The sequence below is a fragment of the Centruroides sculpturatus genome, unplaced genomic scaffold (assembly GCF_000671375.1).
Source record: "Centruroides sculpturatus isolate CEXI.00-Female unplaced genomic scaffold, Cexi_2.0 scaffold2230, whole genome shotgun sequence".
In the NCBI taxonomy this organism is placed as follows: domain Eukaryota; kingdom Metazoa; phylum Arthropoda; class Arachnida; order Scorpiones; family Buthidae; genus Centruroides; species Centruroides sculpturatus.
Window position 1 is genome coordinate 38,561 of NW_019386757.1, and position 20,430 is coordinate 58,990.

Sequence of the window (20,430 nt, forward strand, 5' to 3'; positions counted from 1 at the left end):
TAAACAATTATAATTATAATTGACAAAAGTTTTTGATTTTACACAAGATCTGCTTCAGGTCAAATAGCAAATTTTTTATATTATACATTAAAGTTATTTACTGGATTATGAAAGTTTTGTTTGGTGTTCTTATCAATCCAGTTTTTGAGAAGGCAATTTTAAACTCAATTCTCGATGATTAATTACATCAAAAACTAACATTAACAATGTATTTATGTTCCCTTGTCATGTAACTTTTGTTTCTCTGAAAAGGTTCAAAATCATTCATAGAATATAGTTTGTCAGCTCTATGGAGCCCTCATAACTGGAAGCAATTTTATGATTTCTCTACAGATGGAATATTAACATTACTTAAGTAAAAAATTATTCTTCATACCCAAAATCTTGTTCCTGTGTTGGACAATTTCTAGTTTGTAGTAAAATTTAACATAAAAAAATCATTCTATTCCAAATAAATTTTCTGTTTAGGCAAGTTGTACTGTATTTCTTTTTAATTCAGAATAAACAACAGAATTAGATAGATTAATAAATGAACTAAAAACATACAATTTATTTCTAAATGAGATTAAATTTATATTATTCAAGTCAATGTTGTTTAAAAGAATTTTATGTATGTGTTTTTTTTTTTAATTAAGAATTTAGTATAAAATAATTTTGACTTTAAAAATTATGTAAATTTATTATTCAATCATTAATCTAGTTGTTTTATTGTTTACTCAAAATTAAATTAATAAAAAAGCCTTTCAAATTTTCAGACTTTTTAAAGGTAAACTTCTTTTAAAAGAAAATTTGTAAAAAAGAATCAAATATATTTTCCTTAAAAATAAAAAATATTGTTATTGATATGAGGAATGGCAATAATATAACGTTAACATAATCAAGTTTCATATTATATCAGAAATATTTCAGAATTTTGAGGAAATTAATTAAAACAGAAATAAAGGAAAGTTCTATGTAAGTTGTTAATCAAAAAAACTTTTGGAATATCTGATATAGTATTTAAAATTCCAACACAACTTAGAAATTGTGAAAATTTAAATGTTCTATGAGATATATATATCATTNACTTTCCTCTTATTAGTATAGTATTAGATTAAGTTAGATATAAGTTAATTATAAGTTAGTGATTAGACCCTATATCGTGGTAATTAAAATTTTTGTAAGATTCCGGACGAGAGTAGAGACCTGTTGTATATTCGTGTATTTGTCTCTGACGGGCATTTCTGTATACCTGTTAATCCCTGTTGTAATAAATTATTGTTTAAGTGATATTCGTTGGAACTATTTGTCTCGTACATCTTTAATTCTCACACTGGATCACTTTTTAGGCAACACCCTGTATTGTTTGCAATATAAATATAAAGTCTGCATAAGCTCTACTGATTCTTTATGAAAATAATTAGTAGAGACAATAAAATTCGCAATAGCAAATAAACCAAAAGTTTTCTGGTACAAAATTTAAAATAATCAAGGAAATTACTCTTGAAATATTATGACAATCTTTAATTAGAAATAAAACTAGTGAATATTGCTTAATTCTCACTATGGTTACTCATTCTTGTTAAACTGTCTTGATGGATTTAGACATTATGATAGCAGATAATTTAAAATGTCTTCACATGTAAAGATGTCAAAATGGATGACTTTATTAATAACTATAACATTTCATATTATATATTCAGTAATTAAACAGTTACTAGAAAAAGTAGAATTAGAAGGAAAGATTCAAAATATTGTATTACATTTCTAAGTTCAGATTTTCAGAAAAATTCTGAAGATTTGTGTAAGATTTATTCAACTATAGTCTATAGATCTTAGTCACAATTAATTTTCATAGCTATCGGTAAATTTTTCTGAAATTTAAATATTAAATCTCTTATAAGCCATCGCAATTACATTATAGAATCAATAAATTTTTAACATATATCATGTTAAAAAATATTTTTCTCTTTTTATATGTATTTAAGCAGCAATTGAAAGAATAATCTAACATAATGAATTTTATGCATATAACCTTAAATGCAAAATAATTAAAATTATATTGAATTTTAAATCAAAATACTAATTGATCTCTTAAAATATTGTAGTTAGTTTAAATTAACTTACCTAAATAATACTAGAACTGCTTGAGGAAAAGTTTGAAAATTATTGTTTCTATTAATAGGTGATTCGGGGTTTAAAGCAATTCTTCCAAAAACCTTTATTAAATAACATAATCAACATAAAACAGATATTTACAAAATCATAATTACTTGTAAATTTACAATTACTTAAAAATAGTTTCTAAGCTTACAATAGCTTACAAATTTAGTTTCTAATTGCCAATTTTCTAAATGAAATAGTTAAAGGTCTTAATATATTTAAATTTCATATTATGATTCTTTTATGGTAATAAACTAAAATTCTAAAGATGTTTGAAATAAAAATCCTTTTAATTGACAAAATGTATATTTTTAATGCTTGAAATTTTGTATTAATAACAAATTTTGCTCATATTATTGAAATAATAATAATAAGTAATGCATTGTTCTTAAAATATGATAAAAATATTTGGTAGCTAATTCTAAAACTGAATTTATTAAAAGCATTTTAAAGAGCTCATAATGTTAAACTTTAATGCGTTCGTAATACTTGATTTAATAAATATAAAGCTTTCCTCTACAATTTCATTTTTACAAATATATTAAAGTGAGACAATCGCTTATCATTTCTGAACATTTCTGTAAAATTAAATTGTCAGTTACGAAGCGTTTATTTACCTGTTATTGCCTGGAGGGACAATAAACCCAGTAGGGGAGAAGGAGAGGGTATATATTGACTTGTGGTTAAGAGAGAGACTCTCTTTTATTTTCAGTGCCATTTCAGGAAGAACACGAAGGCAACCAGTGACGATGTGACTGTGCAAGGGAAGAATTACGAGAGTTAATGGACTCTGCTCCAATCAACGAGATGACCAAGATAAGGCAACGATTATGCAACATAAACATTTGAAGAACTTCTCTCATTAGTGTCTCCTCTCACCTGTATTTTTCAATTTTCCTCTCCCATGTAAGAAAATTTGCAGATTAGACTAATACGTAATTGTCACAAAAAGACAAAACAACTGATTGTAATGGGAACTTAAAGCATTGTGTAATATTTGAATACCCTCTGATTATTGTTTGTATCACATTTGATGTTAACTTAACTTCAAGTTGAGAAATAAAAACTTACAAGAGTATTGAACTAGTCATTTGTTTTGTTTGAAATGATAAATAAAGAGCAAATGTATGGTAATATGGATAGCATAGCATAACTTCAATTTGTTTGTGTTTTGTGTATTTACATCGATAACTATATCTATATTAGCTTGACAATATGAGATTTCAAATTAGTAATAAAAAAGCTAATATAATTTCCAAATTTCATCTTACCTGCATACCAATAACAGCATATATAAAAAATAACATCACTATAAGAAGTGCGACATACGGAAGTGCCTGAAAAAAGTGTAAAAAACAATATTTTTAAAAAATTGCCCGGACAAATTTACTTTAACAGAAAAAATTATATTTCTTGAAACTATACATACAAGATGAGTTAATTTCTTTCATTCCCTTCATATGCTGTTGAGGTAATAACAATTCCAAAATTTTAAAAAACGTTTTTATTAATTTTATCTTTGTGACACTGCTAAAGGACTATTTTAACTTTTTTGCATTGTATGGCAGACGAGTAGCCTATAATAAAAGGTTGACCCCACCGTGGAATTGTTATTACCTCAATAGCATGTGAAGGGACCAAAAGAAATTGGCTCATGCTGTATGTATAGTCTCAAGAATTATAATTTTTTCTGTTAAATTACAATATTTTTAATTTTATAATATAATTAAGCATATTAATTTTCTGCAACATATAAGAAATTTTTAAAATATAATTATATAATTTAAGAACTAATTATGCTTCACTTTCATTATAAACAAACAAATGACTACATAAATATAACAGCAATCTTAATGTTTCCTGAACATTTTCATTCTGATTTATAGATCATCAAGAGTTTTGACAGAACAAGTTCAAAAAAAGAAATTTAACGATGTTCAAATTCAAACATATACTTGTTTTCTACATAAAAATTATATTGTTATTAAAAGACTAAATTTATATTTAGCCTTTTTTAACAATCAAAATTTGTTTTAATTGGACTAGTAGTTTCACATCTTATTTAGTATATAAAAAAAGAAAACACATTTACAGGGTTTTTATAAAGAATTTAGAACTAGAAAGTTAAAAAATAATTTTAAAACTTAAAATAATGCATAATTAGATTCTCTAAATAGTTATTTATTTTTAATATAAGTTAAGTACAGTAGTGCCTCGTATAATGTACTTAATCCATTCCAGGTGCACATCCATTAAATGAAAAGTCCATTATAGGAAATGCATTTTCCCATAGAAATGCATGTTAAAACATATAATTCGTTCCGCAGCATAAAATAACCGTACTGTACCATAAAAAAAATGAAAATGGAGTAGTCACCAATTATGCTGGGTAGTCAGATGTTGTGAGAAGGAGGTGGAGGAACACTTTCTTTACACATTCATACAGATACAGACTTTTTACACATTGCAGTAGGTCTCTTTTTATTGTTTTTTAATTGGAGTCAGATTCAGGAGAGGCTACCAGAGCTTGCAGAATCATCTCCTCTTGTTCCATCCTTTTTTTTTGGCAGCTTGCTTCTTGAAAAACATGTCCAACATGGTCTGTTTCTCTCTCTTCTTCAACACCTGTCGGAAATGACGGGCAAGGGTGTCATTGTAGAGATCATTGATCCTGTTGGCCTCAGTTCTGTTTGGATAATGAGTGTTGGTAAACTCCTAAACCTCTCTCCATTTGACAAGGAAGTTTTTGTCAACTTTCACTCCTTCTGATGATGTCTTGCTTTGTTTCAATTGAAATCACCTTTCTGTTTTTTTAGAAGCCATGATTTGCACAACACTTGAATAAATTAAATACCCTGCACTGAGGTGATGTATGTAATAAACAAGGGAGCAAGCCGAATCCCAACGGGAGCTCTGTACTTCAGATATAACAATAATATATTCTAATAATACTAATGTGTTATAAAAATAGCCGATTGTCATTGGCAACGGCAAAAGAGTGGAAAAATCATTCACACTTGTTCGCAGAAAGACCGTTGTTCGCCTCACATAACTGCCAAACGGAAAGTCCATTGTTCGCAGCCAGTCCATTGCTTGAGTCATGTAATGGCCAAACAGAGGTCTGTTGTTCACAGTGTCTGTTATTCGAGGCATACATTATACGAGGCACCACTGTATTTTAAGACAAAGTCCACCCAAATAGGGACCATCATTTATTAATTTCATGTTGCAGAGTGTACAATCTCAGTGACCAACCTTCCTTTCTACTAGCTGCCAAAATACTAAAAAGTCCTTTAAAAAGATATAAAAATTTTCCCAATTAAAAATATAAGGATTTTCTGAAAAAGGAACTGGTGACATAAGGATGTCTTCTGTTTTCTATCCATACTTCTTGAGGGTGCTTCAGCTTTTATCCACAAATAGGTGCTGGAAAATGTAGATTAGAGAAACCTTCCCTGGCGATGATACTTTACAATTTTAATTCTAATTTGTTAAGTATGGATCACATTCAAAAGGCATCATAAAGCCTCTGAATAAGGTTAAAAACATTACCAGATTAAAAATAGTTGGACCAATATTTAAGGTTTTGTTTTTTTAGATCAATAGTAATTTCCAATTAACTATTTCACATATTTTTAAAATTAAAAATTGTTAGGCTTTTTCAGCTTTTTCTACCAACAGACTTGTGAAAAATTTTTGGGTTAATTTGCTTACATTTGATTTTGGGTCCCCAAGAGTAGTTGGCTTTAACAATGTGATCACCCAGCCATCAAATTATTAGTTCTCATTACATTTAATTAAAATTAATATTAAAAATCAAGAAAATATAAATATAAAAGAAGTATATAAAAATATTTGAAATAAAAATGAAAAAATAATATAATAAGAAATAATACACTAACAACTTATTCTTTTATTCTTGTAAATTCATGATCTTTTCTGATCATTTTAACCAATTTTGTAATCATTGTTGAGTTAATTCTTAATGAAGTTTTTTTCAAAATGTCTAAATTTCATCTTTATTTAATGATAATTTATATTATGTAAAATAAAATATCTATTTTTGTGCTATTAACTTTTAAGAAAGAATCTTTTATTTATAAATTATTTGATTAAGACTATTAAAACAGTTACTAAAAGTGAAAAATATTTACATAAATTCTATTAAAAAAATATATTTCATATAATTTCAGAAATATCTATATTGAGAACAATGTAAACAAATATTTTAAAAATTTATAAATAAATAATCCAAATATTTCATATAAATTTACTTGAAATGATTTGATGAATGTCCATAATAATGTGCGAATGCCTTCTCCTCGACTCAAAAGTTTTATGAGACGCATCACACGAAACAGACGAAAAAAGTTGATACTAATGATATTTGTTCCTGGCTGAAATATTAAATGTTTCAGTTATTAGAATGTTTTAATTTTAACAAATGTACGAACAAAACTTTATCCTCTTTACTTACATTGACTTCAGAATAAACAATATCAATAAAGCTACCAAGAACAATGATGAAATCAAATACATTCCAAGCATCACCAAAATAATTCTGTCAAATATAAAATTATTATATATTTAAAAATTAACAATTATTAAATTTTTAATAAAGATTAAAATTGTAATCTTTAAAATTAATTATAGTAGAAGTTTGCTAATTCAGCACCTTGAATCAAATGGTATTGATTATTAAAAATGCCAGATTACTGGACATTTTTGTAATTTTGCAAAATCTGGTAAGTTATATGTACAGTTGCCTAAACATTGAAGACATTACTGTACATTTTGTACCAGAATATGCTGCTCTATGCTTTTGATTTGTTTATAAATACTCTTTAATTAGTCTGAATATTCTATAGTGTGTTAAAGTTGATTGAAAACTTGCAAAAACATTGATGAACATGTTTTTCAATATATATGTTCAAATGAGTTCTGGTTCATGTACTAATAGTAGGTTAGATTATTATTGACCAATCCTAGATTATTAACTGTTTTTCACAGAGTGCCAGATTACCAGACATTACAGATTATAGGTTCTGGATTAACAATTATTCATACAGCATAAAGTACTGTACATAATATCTTCAATAAAGAAAATTACCAAAAAAGTCAACTTTTAAATTATTTTTTTCGTAGAAATTCAAAAATGTGAAATGCATTTTAAGTGTATTAGAGAAAGGCGTGACAGATGAAGCACAGAGGTAAAAAAAAGGGGGGAGGGTAACGTCAAGGATGTCAAATATATGCACGAAGTTAGTCGACGCATTAAGATGTCGTCATCTAGGAGGAGAAAAGTAAAACCCTGTACCTAATCAAACACATTATATATCAAGTTGGCACGCGGATTTAAAAGTAATAAACGGCATCGTTTCTTCATACTTTGGACTAAACTTCCAAGTGATGCTAACGTGTTGCTGGCTCGTTAAGCCTCTTATCTCGAGTTACGATGTCACACCATCGGACACTAAGCTTAACAAGTACAATTATACATTAGAGATTAATGGTGACGTCTAATGATCGAACGAATTGCTGCATCTTTCCACCCCCCCTTCGAAAAATGGCAAATTTCGTTACAAGATGTGTCTGGTGGGAAAATCTTTTTTCCCTTCTTTTTATTTATTTATTTATTTATTTATTTCTCGACTTTCTCCGTAGAACTTGGCGTGTAATCGGAAGCACGCCGCGAAATTCGCGTGACGTCACGATTCTTCTCCCTCGCCATCTTATACTCACGATTCGGCTCCGTTGTTAAGTGAAATTTGCGAGCTGGGAGGGAGGATTTCGGACTTTTAAATTAAAAAATAAAACTAAATATATAAGAGAAAATTTGCATTTTTGTGTGTTCTTTTTTTTCGTATAATTTATAACGGTTTTATGTTAAGATGCAGCTTTCTAAGAAATTCTCTAACGATTTCCAGATGTGGAAAATAAAAATGATTGTTCCCCGGGAGGAGATATGAAATTCAAAGAGGATTGGGAATTTGAAAACGACCACAGTTGTGAATAAACGAATGAGAAAGTAACAGCACATATTTATGAATGAAGTAATGGGTGTTGCAAACCTGTGGTTTGCAACACCCATTACTTCATTCATAGTGAAAGTCAAAGTGAAAAAGTAACTATCCGTAACTAAATTCCACTTATCCTTAACTAGAATGTTTCCTCTTCACTTACAAAATTCTCCTATTCCAAGTCAGAATATAACTGTAAATGAACAGAGACATCTTCCCTGGTTATGAACAAGTAAAAATGGAGAATACTTGTAAATAGAGAAAAGAAAACAAGTATGAAAGTAAAGAAATTGGTGTTTTCTTTTATTTCGTCGAATGAACATAGCTGTAAACAAAGAGAAAATTATTCTCCAGTTAGGAAAAAAAGTAAATTTCGCTTGGATATAAATGAAGAGGGAAGACCAACCCGATTATGAGTGAATGAATAATCATCTTCTCATCTTTTAAAGTTTGGATGGATGCTAATGGAATTAAATCATCCAAGTGTAGAAATCGAAGTGAGAACAACTGATAATTTTAAGTTCACAATCATACTATACCGGAGAGAATACAGAAAATAAAAACAAGAGTATAATTTTCAAAGTGAAACTTCTGGCAAGTTCTGTAACACCATTGAAAGGCGGGCAAACCCCTCTGGTGTTTCCAAGAAAAATTTCTAACGAGCTTACGATGCGGACCACTTATTACAGGTTGGCCACCCGAGGGAACATGGTGAACCAAACCCGAAAGGAGCCTTTCGACTAACTTAACTTGGGTCCCATGCTAATTCACACACACACACAGAGAGAGAGAGAGAAATTTAATAAACTCTAAGTGGTCATTCCGACAAAGAATTAACATTAATTCATCTTTAAATTAGCGATATCTCACGCTCTGTTAAAAATTAATTTGAGTCAAAAGTCAAAATTGCAAACATTGTTAAATTCTCCGACGGAATTATATAATTCGCCTACAATTATTAATGCGCATAATAAATCATTCGAATTTTAATATCCTGACGGAATATCAAATAAATCTGAAAGAGAATTTAAACTGTCGTAAGTCCAATCATCTTGAGCATTCATTGTGATCAGAAATCAGCGCAGAACGGGAATTAATGACATTTTTAAGAGAGTAAGTACGGTTTTAAAGCCGGATACGAGCGTACATTTAAGTTAAAATATAATTTAAAGCTAGATATAAGTGTACATTTATGAATTAAGAGAGGGTACGTGGTGTACGATCGCTTGCATGAAAGTAGAAAATAAGCTTCGTCGGTACTTTATTATCCATTACAATAGCTAAATATAGATAAAATATTTAAAAAATTCGATCAATTTAGTATAAAATTGATACTATAAATTGCTATTTTAAACAAGATTTTGCACACGTTCGAATTTCAACGGAAACTCTTATCTTGTCGTTTACTGATAATCTGTAGTTTCAACAACGGAATAACTTTTAAATGATTTATTTGGAAACACGATAAAAGTATAACTTTTCAAATAAATAACAACCAAGTTGCATGGAGATGATAATGAAGCGGTTGCTGGAAAAGAAAAACGGAAATTCTTGATAACTTTTAAAAGGAATTTACGAGCAAAATTATGGTGGATAATCAAGTTAAATCATTACTTCATTTGAAACTGGGAAGAAAGATACGTGGCTGAGAGCAATTGCCATATCATTAACGTCTAACGAAACAGAAAAAGGCACGACATTAATGAAAATTATACCAGACATTAATCATGGACAAACAAAAATGTTTTCCATAAGGATATTCTTATTTAAATTTAGCATTTTTGGGGAATATCCATCGCTAGGATTCACAATTGCTAGAAGTACCACCGAATCTAGTTAAGTGCCCCCCTTCCTAGTGTTTTTAATACCTGAAACTAGCATCCCTTCAGCAAATTTTTCAAATAAACTGAAATTTCCTAATCCAAAAGACAAAAATTAGCAAATTAATCAATATTTTATTGTTTAAAACGATGCAAATGGCTTTGAAATAGGATTGAAAATTTTATTAGGAAACGTCATGGCATTAACGAAAGCGAATTGAAACTAATTATAGTTTTCATTCCTCGAGAAAATTCAATTTTCTCATTATAATACTCGATTCGCAGCTAATTATAGTCAGGATGTTAATTAATCTTAAGATACCGAAAGGCAAATTCGGTTGCGTAACAATTTAAGTGTTAAAACTAAGTGCTGTTGTGCAAGTGAGGTCGAAGCGGAAGGATCAGCCAATAAAATGACGATTCTATTGTAAAATAGAGGTAGATTACTGTATTAAACCCGACATGTATGCTAGAAAGAGAAGTTATCTGCATACAGAACTGAGAAAATGTGCATATAATCGTTGGCATGAGTAATTCAACGGCGCAAAGTGTGGAGGAAATGCCATTTTGTAAGTGCGGGCTGCATTCATACTTAGAAAAATATGCGTATAAGATACGTACAGACATACAAACGTGCACAGAATGTAGAAGATAAAAAGGCACTATTAAAATAGGCGGCAATTTTTAAAAAAGAAATAAAAGCAAGAGCATTACTAAAAGTAAAATATCGAAGTACATAAATTTTTATATTTCTCTTTAGAGCGGAATGAACTTTTTTCCATAAAATTCAGCGAATTTAATGAGAAAATCCGATATTTTCATAATGGACAATAAAATGTTATTTTTGTCGTAAAGACAATAAAAAAAAATACACAATTCAGTAACAAAAATACGTAACAACTAAACATCCGGAACGTTCATCTTTACATTTATGTGTTTTTCGTAACGATAATGTTACGTTTATATATATAAAAAAAGCCTTTATCGCCGTTATTAATTATTAAAATCGGATTTTAATTACAATGTTAATGACAAAGAACGAGCGAATAAAACGTGAAAACAAACTCTCCCCCATTCCCAATCACCTAAGGCATTAACGTGGGGGGAGTAATTCGCTAATTACTGAAATTACAATTCGTTTAATTTGTATCGAATCCGGTGAGAGGACAAAAGATGACAACATGCGGGACGTTAAACCCGCTCCTTCCCCCCCCCTACGGTNCAGCAACATGCTTGTTTGTTTTTTATATATATGTATGTGGCAACATGGCACACAGGTGATCTGTTGAGGGGGATGCCTCCTGGGGACAACTTTCTATGGAAAAACAGCTCCTATTTAGATTGTTACAAGATAATCTGGAAAATGTGTGGTCAGTCTGTTAACAAGGCACAAACCCACATGTTCAGTAGTTTTGTCCACTCAGTCACTGGTGGGCAGCAACATATGATTCATGATAATATTCTAAGTTGTTTAACATGGAAACTAGTCTTTATTATATTGCTATAGATTTTTATATATAACTGCTAATATTTTTTATTAATTAAATATAACTACAGTCGACCCCACCTATAACACTGTTGATAATTTCGTTTTATATGAATTCCATGTTGTACGAGTCACTTAGATTTTACAAATACGTGTGCCAGGCTATGAACAGCTCATGGATTTGTAAAATCTAAGTGACTCGTACAACATGAAATTCATATAAAATGGAATCGTCAACAGTGTTATGGGAGGGTCGACTGTATTCCTATTTTAAAAGAGAAGTTATGGAATCATTTATGGTTATTTTGATATCTAGAAAACACTTTTAAAGATATTGAGTTTACTACATGTGAATTTTTTTGAATTAATGATTATGTACTTAATTTACCAGATGTAACCACTGTCATTGGCGGAGGAGGAAGTCCAACCATTGGTGGTGGCGGCGGTGGTGGTGCAGCCATTGGTGCTACCACTGGTGCACACGGTGGTGGAGGTGCATCGGCAAACAATTGATGAGGTCTATCTGCATGAGAAAGTGGATTCTGAGCAGCTAGAAGACGTTCTGAAACAAAAAAATAGCTTTTCAATTTTTAATAGCAAAAATGTATAATGCTTTGTAAACTTTTAATTGACAACAGATATCATTTCACAATTTCATTTTCTGTCAGCTTTTGAGCACTATCTTCTTATATGACATTAGTGAGCATTTAGATAAGTTGAAAGACTAGATTTTTTAGAATAATTTTAAAATAAATTCAAGGAAAAAATATAATACAGTATTTAAATAAGAAATATCAAAGATATACCTGATTTTTATCAAGTTCACAGTTCTTATATTCTTGTTCACCTTCACTTTGAAAAGTAACAATCACAAAACCAACAAAAATATTCACCATAAAAAATGCAATGATGATGATATAAACAATGAAATAAATTGCAACAACTGGCTGGTAGTTGTATATAGGACCAATATTTTCAGCATGAGAATCTATTGCTACATACAGCAATCTGAAAAATATAAAATAGTTGTAATTATATTTAAAGCTAAAAGAAAAATTAGATTAACAAATAATATTTCTGTATCATTATTAATTCAATGTATTAAAATTAAATTTGATGAAACATGTATCAGTTCAAACTGAACTGATACATCTATCATCTGAACTAATATCTCTAATTTATATAGGAACAAAGATTGCATGAAAATGTTAGCAATCTTTTGAAGTAAAATCACCATATTTCATGTAACAACCTACAAAAATTTCAAAAATAAGTTTGATAGTGGGTATGGGTTTTGCAGTGATGTAGACTGTCTGTCAATTTTAACTCACAATTATAAACTCATCAAACATCTTTTCCTTTGTCTAAAATCATCAAGTGTGTCTAGAAAATGCAAAAAGTTCTTTATGTACCAGACATATTCATCTATTGCAATTTTTCCCAAAATCACCAAAAATATGTGTACTCATTCCTCACCTTGGTTCTCTCCTGTTCATTTTCTGTATGTCAATCCACACTTTAATTGTTGTTGTTATCATTAGACACTTCTACTTGGACTTATATATTAAAAGCTGATAAATATCTGTTTACTTCCCATTTCAGTTTATAATGTCCTCATTTTCAGAAAACTATTTATAAACAGACTGTTGAATTTATTGTGTTTTTTCTTTTTTTACTTTTTCCACCCTGTGAGCACTAAAAGACTGAGACTTTCACAGAAAGGCATTAAATACTTTCACAAAAAGATGTTAAATACATTTAAATAACATTATATTGCTGCTAGTGCTTTCGATGTATTATAAGGCATCATCCTCAGGCAAAGTGAAAGTTTCTTTTTTAATTTAGTAAAAAGATTGATGTGACATCGAACCTTTAAGTTTGATTAACTTACATGAAGAGACTAAGTTTTTCATGTTAAGTCACTGTTTTTGATTTATTGCTGTAACATCAAGTTTGACAATTAAGATAATTACACACATTTAAAATGATAGCCTTAGTTTGACTGTCAGTGTTTATTCTTAACTAGCTTACCCGTCGTGCATTGCTGCGATCTCAGAAGAAAGGAAATTCAAGCAAACTCGTTATGATAAAATTCAATTTACATTTTATCATTTTTATTGAAACTTATTATTATTATTCATTTTCATCGGGAAAACATTTCAAAGTGTCATTTCAATTCTATTTATTTATTGGAGTGCTTGTGGATACATGATATTTTTTGTTTTTCCGTCTGGTGCGTACACGAATAAATCAGATGGTTTTCAGACGTGTGAGCTGGCCACATACAGTTGTACATGCAAGAAGCACGGATTCTCCAAATTTAGCCTCCACACTTGCAGCGATTGTCAGAAGTGCGATATTCCCCATTTTTATATATTTTTTAAAATCCTTTATAATTTTAATTATTTAATTGCTCCTTCCTCTCTTCCTTTGCATGTTGTGAAATTTCTGATAGTTGGATAATAAACCATTTTATTGTAATTTGTCTTTTTAAATTATTTTGAGTTGATATTAAAATTTGGAAAAGGGGGATCCCTAGATCAGTAAAACAGGCGAATTTCCTCCTACAACTTCGGTTGTTGTTCGGGGTACATTTAAGGTTTTAACAAAGTTTGAGCAAATACATAATTAGCAAAAAATAGTTGAAATAAAGTGATTAAACAAAAATTATTACAAATATTGTAAATAACAGTTCACAAATGCATATATAGAGATATTTTTTGGAGAGAGAAATGGTCTTCACAATTTGAAATCCATCGATCTCACGATGAAATGCTCATATACACTCTATCGTAGGATCGCACCATCTATCGTAGGATAAATGTACTATGCCAGAAATGGAGTGCATTAAAAAACTTCCCAAAGTATAGTATGATTGCCATGAAGTGGCAATCATACTATGCCAGAAACCTTCGCGGGAGTATATTAAACAACTTCCCAAAGTTTCACGGCAATCGAATAAACGGTGTGGTAATTCATGAAGGACACACACACACACACACACACACACACACACACACACACACACACACANTGTACAGTATATTTTGTAGTTAGTATTATAAAGATTGATGTTAAACATAAAAATATATACAGAAGAATTAAAATAAATAATTGCAAACATCTGAAATTTGTGTGATGGTAAACTGCATGCTCTATTACATCTAATTTAAAACAGTTTCTGTCAAGAATAAAATAATTGGATTGGAAGGTATATTTATGAGGTGTATGTATTATTTTCACATTGTTCCAATCAGATGTAGAGCCATCAGTAACTGTTAATCTTGCTAATACAGTACTTAATCTCTGCTTTTATATTCATTTTGTGTTTGATGATACATTTAAATAGGGGTCTAGTAGTAACTCCAATGTAAAATATAGTAATCATCCATATAGAAACCTCCTTTGCTGAGAGGTATGCTATACATACTAGATTTTATACAGGTATAAATCTTTCTTCTGAATACAAAGAGAGGAGCTTAGTTTGTTAGAATAAGGAGTTTCTAATTTTGTTACCTAACAGTGAAATTTGGAATTAGTAAAGTCAGTATTAATATTTACACCTTTGATACTATGATGCGATTGTTAAGTTACTTAGTGTAAAACAATATAAGTGAGCTCTTCAATATGTGGAATAATAGCTGAATTCAGATGCAGACCATACTGAAAAGAATTTATTATTGGTAAGTCTGCTGGTGAATTAAATCTCCTAAAACTTTCATAAAACAAACAAGTTCTTGTTGATGGAAATATGTAAATCTTGGATAATTTGAGGTTGCGATTATTTCATCTCTAATTTCAAACTAACAGCGGTTTCCTTTAATGTCTTGCCCCTGTACATCATACTTTTTCTGATAACAACAGTCATGCCAAGTTATCTATGTAACTCCATTCAGAGAAAAATTTTTGAATTGAATTCACATGGCTTCCAGTCTAGATCAGAAGTTCATATATAGTTAATTGGGCCTCCTGCCCCTAAGCTTTCCATATCTGGTTTAGACTTTCAATCATCACGATATTACTGGTATAAAATTAAACAAAATAAGCAATTACCCACAAACCAGCAATTAATTCACTTTTAAACAAACGTTTGGGCTAACCCATTGATCTAATTTCATGATTAAATAAATATATACATTAAGGTTAACATCACAATGATAACATCAATTAACTTTTTTTTGTTAGCATTATGGTTTACATCTTAATACATGTTTAATCAAGGAATCGGTTCATTCAAGAAAAATCAATTGACCTTAGCATTGTAGTGTATGCCTTAACAAAAAATTATAAACTTTATTTGAACTTAATTTATAAAAAATTGAAATGTTTTTAGATTATTTTTTGCACCTGCTAAAAATTTAAAAAAATTTCTAAATTTAAATGAATTCTATCATTATTTCTGAAATTTATAAAATTATGGAATAACAATAACCTTTTTTTCTGTTTATAAAAGATAATTAATAATATTTAAAAAAAATATCCTAAATGTAAAAAAAAATTCTTACTTTGGCCATCCTTCAAAAGTAGAAACAGTAAAAAGAGTTAACATTGCTTTGGCAACATCATCAAAATTGAATTCATTATTTTCCCATTTTCTTTCTTCAATTGTTGGCTTATTTATATCTCCACCTTGATATATAATGTATTCACCTCTAAAAAGAATTATTTATGCTTTTTATATTAATTATTTTGTCAATAAATTTCAAATTTTTAAAACTGTTATCATTTATTAATTACTTTATTGAGAGTTGATCAAACTACATGTATAATAGGACAATTATCCTACATTTTCATATTTTAATATCTATTAAATTAGAAATTTTAAGCAATTTCTGATATATGAAGCATATTTTTACAGGATATATTTAAAGAATTCTATATATAAAATCATTAAAAGTATATGTTTAATCAATGATTTCAACAGTTATCATATAAGGTTGAAAAATAAACCATATTCATTGCACCAAATTGTTTTTATTGATTAGGTAATTTCTTGTTTTTATATAAATATGAATATAGAAGGTAAATAGTATATGCAAAAGTGCTAATGAATATAATAGAATTTTAATCATAATCAATCACTATGATAATAATATAACAACTATTAGGTGAGAAATTAAGTTGTATTTTTAAAAAATGAAATAAAAAGTTTGACAGCATCATGAATCAATTTTGTGATAAGAGCTGGTTCTTGAGAAATTCATAATCTATAAGGCTAAAATTTGATTCTTAGTTATGTGAATAGAACTTTATCTATTCACATAACTAAGAATCAATTAGAACTCTTATCTATTCACATAAGAATAGATAAACTTTTATCTATTCTTATTTTGAGCTAAAGATTTTTGTGGGAGTCACTTCTAAGCATGATGTCTTGAATGTTCAGATGTCTTGAAGTCTTTCTTTAGATAATGTTTTGTTTACATCTCTTTTTATGTTCAGAGTGTCATCAAATCTGACTTGCAGCATTAACAAACTTCTCACTTTACTTCTTGTGAGTAAACTTTTCAGTTGCTCACCTGGTATTATTTTAATACTTACAATAGCAAAATGTAGTATCTGTGGAGTGATGACATGCAATTATGCATACTATTTTATCTAAATTATTTAATGCACAATTTAACAGTGAGATTTAAAAGAAAAATCCTAACATTTTTGACCCAGTGAATGAGTCATCATCAGAAATGGATAGTCAAAAGACAAGTTCTAGTGTCAGAAGAAAAAATGAAGGGATGGTCACCAATAAAGTAAACAAATGAAGGAAGAGCTACGATGGCAGCAGTTGATATGACAGGAGCTATTGCCAGGAAGGGGAAGGAATCCTTGTCACTGCTGTTTATGCACAAGTTGATAACAGAGTGATTATAAATTTCAGACTTCTCTACAATGTTTGCATGAGATATATGGGAGATGGTTCAGATGATTTTGGTCACCTGCCAATCTATCTCTGTGCATAGGAAAACAAAATTATAGCATTCCCTACTCTTTTAATGTCATATTTATGCTTGATGAGCCTTTGATTGAGGAATCAGGAAGTTATCTAACACATTCCATATTAATGTTTGTATCTTCATTTATGGTTGGAATGATGTACTGTAAACTCCACTGCTCTATTTGTCATCTATGAGGTCTTTATCATTCCACAAGAAGTGGTATAAAGAGGCTGTGATTTTTAATTGTGAAGTTCCCTATAAAATTACAGAGAGATAATTTCAATTCAATAATTCACTTAAAATGAGACCTGTAGCTAATAATAAATTGGCTTTGTTTCAAACTAAAAAATTATTACATTACAGAATAATATTGTAAGTTGATAAATGAAATATTGTATACAAAATGTCATGTAAAAAATTCAGATGTAATGTCAAATGTAAGAAACTTTAAAAAATACTTCTCACCATTAATTAATTCTTTAGTAAACTGTATTATATAAACTGATTAAAAAAGACAAAAGTCAAATATAAATTTATTTTGTAAATTCTCATATAAAACTTTGTAAAAATTAAAGACAAATTTAGTTTTTTATGTGTTTTTTGAACAGTTTCGTCCAAAAAACACATAAAAAACCAAATTTGTCATTTTGTCTTTTTTAATCAGTTTACATAAAATAACCAAGAAAAATGAACACAATTATAATTTTAATTTCAAATAAATTAAAATAAACATAAGAATTTGGATGATAAATAATGCCATTTGATCCAAAGAAATCATATATGTTATCACAATTAACAAAGATACATTGTCTAGTATATATTATCATAATGACAGATAAATGAATTTTGACTCACTAATATTGAAAACATTTTAAATGTAACTCCACTAACTTTAAACATTTGAGCATTAAGTGTCTTTTTTATGATATCAAAGTGAATGATTAACACATATACCAGATTATCTCATTGACAAATTAAAAACATTTATTTATATTTCAAACAAATTTGTACCCATTGACTTCATGAATATTGTAGTTTGTCTTATATCAAAACTTTTGAATCATAAAGATCTTCTAACAAAAGAAATATTAAATTTTTGTTAAAGAGAATTGTTGTTTTACATTACAAAAATCTATAAAATTTGTTTTTTATAAGTTTACACTGAAATTAATACCAAGTATAAAGCAATAATAATATTAAAATCAGTATCAAACATAATTTTCTAAAACAGATTAAAATAACTTACTTGCAAGTCTTCTCAACCATTTTGGTGCTATCTGTACATCTGAAGAACTTTCCCTATAAAATAAATAATAATGTTTAATTTATAGATGTTTGAGAATGTTCAAATATTCATTACAGAAAAACACCAAATAAACTTGTTATAACATAGCAATAATGATATGTAAATTCAAATTAAATGTAAAAATATGAACTAACTTTAATGAGTACTTTCATTTTATTTCATTTTAACATCTTCAGATTGAATACATAACAATGGAACATTGAAATTGAAGATTTTAAAAAACATTTAACATTGTATTTAAATTTTTTTTAAAATATAAACATTTATACATTTGAAAAACTAAAAAATCTAACTTTTTTTATCAATTGATTTAGATCACTAATTCCAAATACTATACACTTTTAAAGTTGGTGTGTTACAAACTTATTTCATTTTAATTAATATAGTTTCTGCTAAAAATAATGTGTTTGTATCACTAGAAAAATATAATACAGTAGACTCCCATATAACATGATGCTCATGCAGTTCCCACTGAAGCATTTATGTCGCCCCAGACAAAAAAACCAAATTGCCATCCCTTAAATTTATTTAGAGAGAAACATGTAATATAAAATTAACAATCAAATAGTACAAAACAGTAAAAATTAAAATATACCTGTACCTAGTTACAAATTGTTAACTAGATGCATTTTTAATGATTTTACAAAGATGTGTTATTGTACAAACAAAAAACTTGTATCATATAAAAACTAAACAAAAGTACATCAACTATACTAAAATCAAAAGAAACTTTTTTCTCATGTTTAGTTCTGTAAACTCTTTTAAGTTTACTTGATATGCAGATTCATGCACAATCGCCAAAATGGCCAAAGTATTAAGATGATTTGCATGGTAGTGGAAGGTAAAAAGTTTTTAATTAATTTTTATTTAGAAAAATTGCTTTCCCCCACTAGCTACAGTTATTGGTATGATCGGCAGTATTCTTAAGGTGACACTAAGGTTTGGGACAAAATTTAACATTGTTGTTTATGCTTTCCTTTTTGCCAAAAGCCCTCTTTTAAGATTGTTTTCTTCAGAATTACGGAATGCAAATATTTTCTTAGCTTTTAGGCAAAAATAATAAATATGAAATGTAAATTGCATGGTAATTTTAGCCACAGAAAAAATCGACAAATATAAATTTCGATTAATTAAGTATTTAACTTATAAATATTTTGTCACATTCACAACCAAAATGCCGCCCTTTAGATTTGCCACCCAGGACAGATATCCGGGTTGTCCACTCCTAGAGCGGGCTCTGGCTCGTGTTATTTTCACACAATGTTCTTTCTCTGAAAGAAAATATTGGTTCATTTGACATTAAAGTTATATATGCACGACTGGTAAAATGTAAGTATACATGAATAAGTGGGATTTTCTTGCACACATGTTGCTAAGTTAGAGATTTACAGTCTTATTTATTATCTCTTGTATGAATATCATCAAGAAAATTTTTTTCTAATAAAAACTGAATAATACTAAGCATTTTTTGTATTAAAACATTTGTAAATACACCTCTATATTCATACATCTGTTTCACTCAATAGTGCATTGTAATGTATACTACACATAACCAACCCAATCAACCGTACGTCACAGTATCAGTGTCCTTATATAAAATAAAGTACGTTTAGTTTGCTAAATATGTAAAATTTGTGAATAGCATTCTTTAGTTTTTTAACTTATATTATAATTAAAAAGACAAAATTGAAATATATATATTTTAAAAATTCTTGCTTAAATC

General features: G+C 28.7%; 1 protein-coding gene across 1 annotated transcript; it reads right to left on the bottom strand.

Annotated features, from left to right (window-relative positions):
• Positions 1-363: 363 nt before the first annotated feature.
• Positions 364-18,696, bottom strand: LOC111615730 (muscle calcium channel subunit alpha-1-like). Its single transcript, XM_023357170.1, has 11 exons — positions 18,648-18,696; positions 15,974-16,120; positions 12,275-12,476; positions 12,138-12,192; positions 11,857-12,030; positions 9,777-9,835; positions 6,620-6,703; positions 6,417-6,539; positions 3,414-3,479; positions 2,107-2,198; positions 364-406 (listed from the first exon to the last, which is right to left on the bottom strand). Exons 1-11 carry the CDS (start codon positions 18,665-18,667, stop codon positions 364-366), a joined length of 1,065 nt encoding a protein of 354 aa, XP_023212938.1. The 5' UTR covers positions 18,668-18,696.
• Positions 18,697-20,430: the final 1,734 nt, after the last annotated feature.

Coding starts and splice junctions, on each gene's coding strand:
- LOC111615730 (XM_023357170.1), bottom strand. CDS start 18,667: ATGGTTGAGAAGACTTGCAA. Junction 12,031..12,137: donor TAAGAAGATAGTGCTCAAAA/GCTGACAGAAAA, acceptor TTTTTGTTTCAG/AACGTCTTCTAGCTGCTCAG. Junction 6,704..9,776: donor TCTTCCCAGTTTCAAATGAA/GTAATGATTTAA, acceptor TATATTTGACAG/AATTATTTTGGTGATGCTTG.